Source organism: Sparassis crispa, assembly GCF_003851025.1.
Source record: "Sparassis crispa DNA, contig_000007F, whole genome shotgun sequence".
NCBI classification, from domain to species: Eukaryota; Fungi; Basidiomycota; class Agaricomycetes; order Polyporales; family Sparassidaceae; genus Sparassis; species Sparassis crispa.
Genome location: NW_020939754.1, coordinates 792,880 through 804,265, shown reverse-complemented (window position 1 = coordinate 804,265; position 11,386 = coordinate 792,880). Strand labels below are relative to the sequence as shown.

The window sequence follows — 11,386 nt, the reverse complement described above, 5'->3', positions numbered from 1 at the left end:
GATGACTGATGGCTTTATGACAATAATGCTATGCACGACAGTCAGCATTTGTGTTCTTCATTTCAAATATTCACTCATCTTGTCTCTCCTGAAGGCCTGGTGATATGTTCAAAGTATTGAACAACATTGTTTGTAAGATACTTCTCATCTCAAATACGGCTTCTTAGGATGCCAAACGGATCAATGTCATTTCCAATCGGAATCTCGTTGTCGTCCTCCATGTCTCGCATACAAGAAAGGTACCGATTGGAGAACTCTAATACAAGTTCATCATGTTCTCGGATCGGACTCCATGGGATGAGCATGCCTTTATCGAGATGTTGAGCAAACAGCTGATGAATGGCAATAACACCCTTGACCGCTTCTGCAAAGGTCGGAGAACCGAGTCCTGTCAATTTCACAGACTGCGTTGCTCTGAAGAGCTTTGAAGGGAGCCTGATATCTTGTGAGCTGTATTTTTCTACGTGTAGACAATAACACTTACTGGTCATTTTGCACAATTGGTGGCAAGTCCTTTTTGCAAAGAAATCCTTGCATGTGAAGAACTGCATCCTCTGGCTCACTGTCCTCAATACTATTATATGGCCATATCAGATTCAGCTGAGTCTTGCTATCTTCTTGAGTAAAGACTTGTGTTGTCACTCGAGCGTAGTCAGGCTGCAGCTTTGGTGAGCCATTCATTCATCGTTCACTGTATAAACTCTTACCTTGGCCATGTTGATCAATTGATGTGTAGCATTACCACCTTGACTTCGTCCCTCAATAACTTTGGTTAACAACTGCTCTACAAATATGTTGTGAGTTTCACGCAGCAAGTGGAAGCCGTCTAACTTACTATACTTTTCTGCATTGTTTCTCATAAATTCAACAGCCATCTTGAATATACTGTAATGACGGTGCGATGCCAATATTGTTGGATAGATGAAGAGTAAACTAAGAGGTGAATGTTTTCTTTGGTATAATAAATCCAATGCTGCAGTTCAACTTGATATCGTACGATCTAGCTGAGACAATAACAGTCTGGATGGCCTAAAACGTCTGAGGTGCAGTATATTCCCTATCACGTGACAATTCATTCACGCTCCAGAATTTCTTTATATAGTACACGGGCTTCTGTCGCTTTCCTACTGGCCAGTATAATACTTGAAAATAGTGGGACAATCATCCCCAACAGAATTTCCTCCCCAAAGATCTAATGTTTGAGATCATCGTACAATATATTCTATTTACATCAGCCGCATTTGAATTCTATAAAGGCTAATGACCTTATGCTCCCATCGATGTTCAACCTATCCTTCATTTGAACAGGGTATCCTCTTCTCTCTTAACAATGCCTCCTCGCACCAATTCGACTCCTACCAAGTGTGTTCCACTATACTGCTGGTGTTTGTAGCCTCTTGATAGGTTTCATTCTAGGAACCGTGGTCGTACTGCTGGCCGAAAGTCAATCAAGTCTGATAAGATGGTCGCTGACTCTGAGTAAGTGTTTTACTTCATGCCATGATAGCAATATGATTTTATATAAACAGTGTTGAGATGGATGAGACCTCACCTTCAAAGCAGAAGATAACTGCAGTAAAGTACGTGTTTGATTTCAATGTTGTGACATCTCTCTAATACGACTCAGGTCAACTCCCAAAGCTGTAGTGCCTATGCCTCGTAATGTGAAGGCCAAAAACATGGTGGACTATAGTGATGAGGATACAGTAACAAGGTACGTGCAGCTCACATTGTTTTTGATTATATCTTCAGCCGATGATCACAGGGAGAAGGCAATCACTATCCCTCGCAAAGGTGGTAAGGATAAGAAGACCATAGACAACAGCGATGAGGATATGGCAGTGAGGTGCGTGACTCATACAACATGTCTATTCAGAAGCTGACTATCTGTGTCAGTTCTCCTCATAAAGCTGGTAAGTATCAGAAGGTTGTCGAGAGCAGCGATGATGATGAAACCAATCTGTACATCTTTCTGATACTGCTGACTAGTTTAATCCTCTGATTTATCCAAGTGCTTCATGTGTGTCCGGTCGTACCGCTGCCAAGATGGCTAAGTAAGTATTTTGTTACTGAGTCTTAAGTCGCTGTTTATAATGTGTGTAGTGCTAAGCTGAAGGACGTATTCATGGACAATGACTCCGATGTCGAGCAGTCTTTGGAGAGGTATGCTATAGTCTTTTGTCTTTTTATTCTTCAAGTCTGAGTGTCTTGTAGTGATGCGGCTCTACCAATCAATGAACCCGAAATCACGGAAACTCCCAAGAAGAAGGCGAATAAGGCATTTGTTCTTTTGCCGACTCCCATTAGTCCTTCGCCCAAGTTTGTAGTTCAATTTATACTATTTTCAGACTCACTCATACATATGTTACTACAGCAAAGGAAAGGCGACTCGTACACCCACCAAGCGAGTTTATACTTGTGGGGAGTGAGTCATTGCTTTGCATGGCAGGAATAATTCCTGAGGTTCTGTGTTCCTACCTTTCTCTCATCATCTAATTGTTCTCACATGTATTAATTATTTTGTATTACTTCTTAGTAGTTAATTACTTGTGAAGAATGGTTCATTGCATTGCATAGCATGTTGTATTTTTATTCAGTGTCTATTTAAAGGTTTCACCATTTGTATTCACTTAAAACAGAGGCAAAAATCTACTAAAATTTGATGCTATACTAATAAGTGTAAAGAAATCCAGTCTTTCTTGTTAGCATATTATTTTCTGAAGCTCTGAAACTCTGTTTTTATTTTAACTAGATTTATGTAAAAATTCATTTTATACACATACTAAAAAGAAATAAAGTATTAGAATAACTTATAATATTTAAATACTCCAGGTATTATTAACAACTGCATTACAATGTTTTAGTATGCTATTTGTCAAAGATTTCACTTAGAAATATTTAGTAACAGTTTTGCAATAGTTCAGCATGTCATTTATATGTCTATACAAAAAAGTTACAAGAAAATCCTAGTGCTTTTTAAATGAGAGCATTATAATGGTCTATAATATTATTCAATAACTGGTATATTGCTTAATAATCTATAGTAAGCTTCTAACAATATTACACTCTTGACTTACTTATAAAATGTCATCTGATTGTAGTTTATAAAGATCTTATAATAGTGTATTTGAGTATGAGACACACTTTATAACAATAATATGTTATGCTATCACATGAGTTTTATACATCTACTGTGTCACCTACCAACTTTTTTGCATACAATTTAATATCAGTTGATAATTTAGTATAATGTAGATAATAATTTATTTGTCACTGTCTGATAATAGTCTAACATCTTGCTAGGCATCTCAGAGTAGAATTATGTAAAATATGACTTTAAAATGATATCACTTTGTTCTTTTGTCAAAATTATATAAGAATGTTACGAAAAATTGTTAGTACACCTCTCCTAAAAATGACCTTCAAAATTGGTTTAAAATGATACTACTATGTTGTTCTGCAAAAAGTATACAAAAACCTTACATAAAAGTGACTAGTATGCCTTTTAAAAGACTCAGTTGAAAAATGGCTTCAAAATGATATTACTATATCAATTTATAAAATCTATATAAAAACATTACTAAAAAGTAATGAGTATGCATTCTAAATGAATTGACTTCAAAATGGCTTCAAAATGGTATTACTATGTTGTTTTGCAAAAAGTGTACAAAAACATTACTAAAACGTTACTAGTATGCATTCTCAAATACTCGGCTGAAAAATGGCTTTTAAATGATATTGCTATGTTGTTTTGCAAAAAGTGTACAAAAACATTACTAAAAAGTTACTAGTATAAATTTTAAAAGACTGAGCTGAAAAATGGCTTCAAAATGATATTACTATGTCATTTTGCAAAAAGTATATAAAAACATCACTAAAAAGTGACTAGTATGCATTTTCAAAGACTAAGCTGAAAAATAGGTTCAAAATGATATTACTATGTTGTTTTGCAAAAAGTATACAAAAACATTACTAAAAAGTGGCTAGGATGCATTTTAAAAGATTCAGCTGAAAAATGGCTTCAAAATGATATTACTATGTCATTTTATATAATCTATATAAAAACATGACTAAAAAGTTATTAATATTCATTTTACAAGGATTAAAGAGCCTTACAGTGGTTTACAAATTCATCTACTGATTCTTAATACATAAGAATCACTACAAAAAATGATCCTGGAAACTGTTACAAATGTGCTTACAAGAATTACTACAAGAAATGTGAACAACATGCCTATACAAACCACTACAACAAATGACACTAGAAACTGTTACAAATGTGCCTATAAGAATCACTACAAAAAATGACACCGGAAACTGTTATAGATGTGCCTGTAACAATGTATCCAAGAAATTGTTATTGTATTCTCTACTAACTCCTAGTGCGCCATTTAATAATGTGTACTAAGTGTCCTACAATGTCCCACTATATATTGATAAGTTGTGTGGGTTGATAAGGGCCGCATTATTAAATAGTCTACAAAGTTGCCTACTAACTCTTAGTATATTGCCTAGCAATGTTCAGCAAGTCAACAACACCCTATAATACTGGCTCCTGATAGATCCTATAGTATTAGTTTGTAATGAGCTTACAATAGTCGGGAATGTTACCTGGCATCACTTTGTAAGAACCTTCAGTAACCTTCAATAGTCTCTAGTAATCTCTTGTAAGTGTCCTAGTGAACATGTTTATAATAATCCTACAATAGTGAGATATGTCATCTAGTGTCACTTTGTAAGATGCTTACAATAGCCTACAAAGTGTTGTATTGACTCCTAGTATGTCTAGTAGTGTTTAGTAACCCTGCTTCAATGCTTTATTATACCATTTTCTGAATTCTATTACACCCTCTAGTATTGGTTTGTAAGGCCTTACAATATTCTAATATGCCATCTAGTATGGATTTGTAAGGACTTTACAATGGCTTACAACATTGTCTAGTTATTTCTACAAGTCTAATGTCATGAAAGGGTCATGCCATAATTTTCCTGGTATTTCTGCAATTTTTCTGCATTTTCTGCATGTTTTGTCTTCAGCCACAACCATGTGTACATCACATGCCCGGCAGGTCACGTTTCCCGCCGTATGAAACGTTAAGCGCTTCAGGGCGCTTAACGTGTCGTACGGCGCACAACGTGACCCACGTGGCACGTGACATTTTTGGCTTCAAGCACTTGTTCCCACACTTCTAGCCAAACTTGCCAGGCTTGTAGCTCACTCAATTCTGCTCGGACTTGGATGAACCCGGTAGGCATTCTGACCGGATTTTGACGCTGAATCTGATGGTGTCACTCCGAGAACAGCAGGATCACTTGCTGGAGTGCTACAATCCAATTTCTCTGTTTTCTCTCACTTCTGCTTGTTTCTTCAATGTGCACCACTTGTAAAAAATAAGCCACCCTATCTCACATGTTCATGTGCATTTTAGAGTCATTCTCAAATTTTTCTGGCATTTATACAATTTTCCTGCACTTCAGGCTGAGCATTCTAATTTAAAACTGAGCTATCTCAGCCACTTTTACTCAGATTTACTTGGTTTAAGAGAGCATTATGCTCTATTTCCCTCACAGATTGCAATGGTACTGCTTTTTATGTGTTGGAATTAGTATGTGCTTCTACAATTTCACTGACTATGATACATTGGTCCTCTGTGGCTGCTGCGGCACTTTTATTGATTACTATTTGTACAAGTCGTGTTGGTTTCTACTACAATCCGTTTGAAAGACCGACTGTATGCCAGCTGTAGTACAGTAAGAGCAGGCACTACAAAGTTTGTAGTTAAACCCTAGACCTAACCCAGGACTAGGTGCAGCCCATGCATACAAATTTGTATTGAAAAATCGTTCTCACGCATAGGGGCACTTGGATCTGTCCCTCAGAAATTTGGCGGAAGCCCTATCCCATAAAGAACGATTCCTTCATACCTCAGGAATCGTAATCAGTGATTCTGACAAGGATGCAGAGCCGGAACAGTACGTAACTTCAGTTTGACTATCGTCTCATATTTTTATACTATTTTATTCAGATCTTCTCCTATGAAGAAAGGTCGTAACAGGCAAAGTAGGCCTGACTCTGAAGCAGAAGCATCGACAGAGCAATCCAAGCTTAATCATTATGATGTTATGATGTATGTTGTTTTCTTATCTCACTTCCCTATACTTTAAACTCACTTTCTTACATAGCCTACTGCACCTTGCCATGACAAAGATGTTGGAGCAGGAGAGACAAGATTTTTCCTTGCAAGTAAAGCAATACGATCCTAGAGACCGTGAGTATGTTAATAGCACAGGTATCTAACTGTCTATTGATTTTATTGAATAGCATCCGCTTGTCTCTAACCAAATCCGCCAGTGGATCTAAAGGCAAGACGGAGGATGTTCTGTAAATATGTTTGATTATATTGTTATATAATACATTCTAAAACCTATCTGTACCACAGCATTCACCAGCCTTCACGCTCGGATGTGCACTTCAGGGTACCCTTTCGACCTAGCTCTTAGCTTCAACATAATCTATATTGTGTAGTGGCTAAGAGCCTCTCAGGTGTCAGACAGACCATGGTACCAATACATGTCCCAGGGCATTATATGGGATTACCCAGGGCAAAGGCAGGGCAAAGGCAGGTCCAATGGCACAATTATCATATGGGATGTCCTATAGTACTAGGGCATTGATATTTATATCCCAGTATTACTGGTTGTCCCATGGTGCCAGGGGTACATAGAGATGTCCCACTATTAGTAAAAGATGTATTTTCAGGCTATTGTATGGTAGGTTTTTTATACTTTATTCCACTATCATATTATCTAACCCTTAATTATAAAAACAGTGACTATAGTGATATAAACAAGCACTTTATTTGCATATTATATAAGGTGGTATCTCCCATTTTAAGGACATCCTAAGATGTTATTTTAAGATTCACAGATATTTAGTCTCTTCTTTAGCCTGAAGTTTCTATTTAACTACTATAATTATCTAGAGATTTATACTAACAGTTGAATTACTAAGGTTTAAGAGTGACAGGTCCTTACAAGGGATATCCCATCACATAAAGGGACATCCCATAATACAAAGGTGTCATTCAGTGAATGCATTTCTGAGTGTAACTTGACTGAAGTCTTAGGTCAAATGCCTTTCTTTTTTCGTTCAAATACAGTATATGATAGGAGACATGACAAGAATATATCTCCTTTGCTAGTATATTAGTAGACTGAGTAGTTCTATTTCTTGAGACACTTGGTGAAAGTTGTAGTATAGCTATGATGCATACTATATGCCAAAGATTATATCATGTTAGTCTGAACATTATGTCAGAAAAAGTAAAATTGATTTTAAAACACGAGAATAAACATTGTTGTTTGACCTGTCTTAGTTGTTATATGAGGTAATGAAGTTGTTGTACATGCTACCAATAGTAATATAGTCTTTATAACATTATAAATGTATACACAATACTTAATATGGGATATCCTGCTTTCTATAAATATTTCACCATATATAAAATGCAAATAAGACACTTATTTACAGTATTCTAGTCACTGTTTTTATAATTAGAGCTTATACAATATGATTGTAGAACAAAGTATAAAAAACTACCATACAATAGCCTGAAAATACATCTTTTACTAATAGTGGGACATCTCTATGTACCCCTGGCACCATGGGACAACCAGTAATACTGGGATATAAATATCAATGCCCTAGTACTATAGGACATCCCATATGATAATTGTGCCATTGGACCTGCCTTTGCCCTGCCTTTGCCCTGGGTAATCCCATATAATGCCCTGGGACATGTATTGGTACCATGGTCTGTCTGACACCTGAGAGGCTCTTAGCCACTACACAATATAGATTATGTTGAAGCTAAGAGCTAGGTCGGAAGGGTACCCTGAAGTGGGATGTGAATATTTTCTGGTATATTCATTGATTCTAATATCCACCTTAGTAAAGCAATCATGAAGGATGGAAAGATGGAGATCAATGTAAGTGTCATTGTTTGTTCCGATGCATTTCTAAGAATAACCATATTTGTTTTAACTTTTAGAATGAGTACATACATTCTACACACCTCTGTGCTTTAACTTATACTGTTTCCAGAGATACTGACAAAGGAGAGGAAAATTTTGAGTGTCAGGTCACATCCATAACCTTGATAGATCCGATTCTTCTCAAGGCTGATGCCTACAAGACTTTGCCTCCCTTTCGACGGTTCGTCTAAGTTATATTTTACTCTTGTTTTACATTTTCTCACTCATAATATGCAGCACCTACTATGCAATCACGTATCAGCCTATCAATACACTGACATTCACTGGTGTGCTGGACGGATTTATGGGATATCAGGTGAATAAGCCATAATTCACTACTTCACTTTGCAGCAGATGCAATTTGTCTAATATTACATCGTAGTGCATTGATCAAGGCTCTCACCTTCGCTTTCAGCGATGGTCTGTTTGTCAATCCTGCACGCACAAATATAAAGAACTATCAGATGACAGGTTCTTTGGAAAGCCGGCTGGGGGCTCGTCAGCTGGCCATTACCTTTGGTGCTGTAATGTTCAGCGCTGTCGCTGCCTCTCGTATAATACATTCTATGTCAAAGTGGACAAAAGATATCAACATTGCGCCGATGAGCCTAGAATGGGAGCGGACTGTTGCATTCTTTGGCTCATTCATTGGTGACAACTACGGTCTTTACACCTATCAGAACAGCATCACCATGTCCACCAGACCATCTACATTGGAGCATCCTGACTATGCGGGCAATTGTACGTCCGATATTCTGTTTTATATCTTCTTTCACTTTGCTTATTCTTTTTTTAGCTGGCAGTACATCACTTAACAAGATGCTTAGCAAGGCTTCTCCGAGCAAGGCCGTCGCAGGCAGGCATGGTGGCCCTTCTACCAGTGTTGATGGAAAGCGTGCAGCTAGCTTCATCTTACCGCAGGGAAAAGTTCTCAGCACACTTGATCATTGGGATGATGGTATATCTGTTCTACAATATTCTCTGATCGTAACACTGATACGTCTGAGTCTTAGTTGTTGTATATGACTGCACCGCATTCTTCCAGGGCATTGAGAGTCGCAAGCGAGATAACGAGTTCTCTTTCAATTCAGTGCGCGACACCTGCCCGCATTGGAATAATAAGGTTCCTCTTGGTTCTTTTGTTGCTGTCCTGTACAGCCCTGGCCAGTATAAAACCAAGCTGGGGACAGACTCGGTGTCGCTCAATCTGATGGCAGTTTGTATCTTGTTGAAGGAGGATTAATTGCACAGCGCTGTCTTCTCGAATACCTGGTCATTACAATTGTCTGATGCTTGCATCTTGAATATTATGAGCATACTTTGCATCGTAGTTTGTTGATATGCATAAGAAATATTGAGACCTCTGACTTGAAAGTTTGTTACGTGAATGCTGTAGTCTGATCACGTGCTCTGTTGTGTTCATTATGTCATATTTTTTGGCCACGTCGCAACATCTCTTGTATCAACCACCACCATGCTTGCCTATCGAATTTGTCTGAGGTTGCTAATAGCAGCCTTTTTGTGCTTTCAGCTCATGCTAGCTGGCCTTCTTGTGTCACAGTTAACTATAAACTGTGATTCTAATGTAAGCAAACTATATTGTTGGCGATTAAGAACTGTGATACCTGAGAAAATTATGTTGATTGAAGAAGATACGTCTTTTGAGCATGTTGCTAGGGTGCTGGCAGACACACTCTCAGAAATTTCTGTGCGGCTAGACCGCAGGGTGCAGGCAGACACCCTCCCGAAAAGATCTGTGCGGCTTGACCGCAGGGTACAGGCAGACACCCTCTCGAAATGATCTGTGCGGCTAGACCGCAGGGTACAGGCAGACACCCTCTCGAAATGATCTGTGCGGTTTGACTGCAGGGTACAGGCAGATGACACCCTCTCGAAACGATCTGTGCGGTTTGACCGCAGGGTACAGGCAGACACCCTCTCAAAAAGATCTGTGCAGCTAGACTGCAGGGTACAGGCAGACACCCTCTCGAAAAGGTCTATGCAGCTAAACTATAAAATATTGACCGACACATGCTGGAAAAAAAAATATATTCATAAAGGGCCTTCGATCATACATTTGTCATATGCAATTGCACATATTCTATTTTACAGACCGATTTCATACTTGCAGCTTACTCGTCTGATGCTAATTCGGGCATTCTTTCATAGATATGACTTCTATGTGCTGCTACGAGCTTACACTAACTCTATACAGCCAAAGTCACCGTCTCAACCAAAGTTCTTATATTTCAAAACTCAGATTACTATTAATAATAAAGTACGTGGTAGAGGTATTGCTCCTAAAAAACCTCGCACCTGGTCTGCTGCCGAGCTTCATGCATATAATGCAATGTCATATGATATTGATGATCAATACAAATTCTGGGATTACTCACTGAAAAACACCACAAAGATATCTCAATTCCATCCAGATATCATTCAGGTGGATATACCACTTTCTATACTATCACAAAGACTACCAGCGCATACTCTACGTACAATTGGACAGTTACATGGCCTTAGTATAAGTGGCAAAAGGCTTACAAGAGACAATCTTGAATCAATTCTGTCTAAGCATGTTTGTACTACGTGTCCTGACTTTGTTACTCATTTTCAGAAAGTGCAACCAATTCAGAACAATGCTCAGCGTAGTGAGACTTATCGTAAGTCAGGTAAAAAGATTACAGAAAAGAAAACAAAGCCTAAAACAAGTGAGACTATTCATACAACTGCTTTTCCACCTGCTCCACCTCCAATACCATTGATACATGAGACAATTAATGGATTTTGTACCGATACTGACCCATCTCAATTTATAGAAATGGCCTGCACTGTTTGCGCATTGCTAAAGCCTGTCACAGAGCTCACAAGTCTGACTGAAGTGCGAGCAAACCTCTCATTGCTGTGCACATCTGACTTTATTCAAACTAGAAAAGAATGTTTTACAGAACAAGATCCTATACAAGAACTTTCTGGCCCAGTAGTTTTACCAAGTTGTGACAACATATGCACTTACTGTCTTTCATATTTGCAGCAAGGTAAAGTGCCTACAGATGCCCTTGCAAATGGACTTCGGATTGGTGCAATTCCACCGCAATTACAGGATCTCACTTGGACGGAGAAAATGCTCATTGTACGTGTAAAACATAATCACTGTATTGTACGAGTAGCATCATCTCGAATGCATAAGATGAAGGCCAATGCAGTATGTCATTCTGTTCCTATGCCAAAAATCTATGCAGCATTACCACCTAATCGTGAGGAACTGGATGAAGTCCTTGCATTTCTCTATATTGGACCATCAAAGCCTACCCCTAAGGAGTATGCTCGTACCCCTTTTCTTGTTCATTGC

The 11,386-nt window shown here is 38.2% G+C and overlaps 3 protein-coding genes across 3 annotated transcripts; 2 read left to right on the top strand and 1 right to left on the bottom strand.

Annotated features, from left to right (window-relative positions):
* Positions 1 to 149: 149 nt before the first annotated feature.
* SCP_0802560 (hypothetical protein) lies at positions 150 to 716 on the bottom strand (the record flags this gene model as incomplete). The annotated part of the gene is made up of 3 exons (XM_027760846.1): positions 150 to 435; positions 485 to 657; positions 708 to 716. 3 exons carry the CDS (start codon positions 714 to 716, stop codon positions 150 to 152), a joined length of 468 nt encoding a protein of 155 aa, XP_027616647.1.
* A 614-nt stretch (positions 717 to 1,330) lies between these two features.
* On the top strand, positions 1,331 to 2,429 carry SCP_0802550 (hypothetical protein; the record flags this gene model as incomplete). Its single annotated transcript, XM_027760845.1, has 10 exons — positions 1,331 to 1,362; positions 1,417 to 1,479; positions 1,530 to 1,580; positions 1,628 to 1,714; positions 1,766 to 1,846; positions 1,897 to 1,962; positions 2,013 to 2,054; positions 2,104 to 2,163; positions 2,215 to 2,319; positions 2,375 to 2,429. The coding sequence occupies 10 exons, from the start codon at positions 1,331 to 1,333 to the stop codon at positions 2,427 to 2,429; spliced, it is 642 nt and encodes a 213-aa protein (XP_027616646.1).
* A 6,207-nt stretch (positions 2,430 to 8,636) lies between these two features.
* SCP_0802540 (hypothetical protein) lies at positions 8,637 to 9,277 on the top strand (the record flags this gene model as incomplete). Its single annotated transcript, XM_027760844.1, has 3 exons — positions 8,637 to 8,775; positions 8,831 to 8,992; positions 9,048 to 9,277. The coding sequence occupies 3 exons, from the start codon at positions 8,637 to 8,639 to the stop codon at positions 9,275 to 9,277; spliced, it is 531 nt and encodes a 176-aa protein (XP_027616645.1).
* Between the last annotated feature and the right edge of the window lie 2,109 nt (positions 9,278 to 11,386).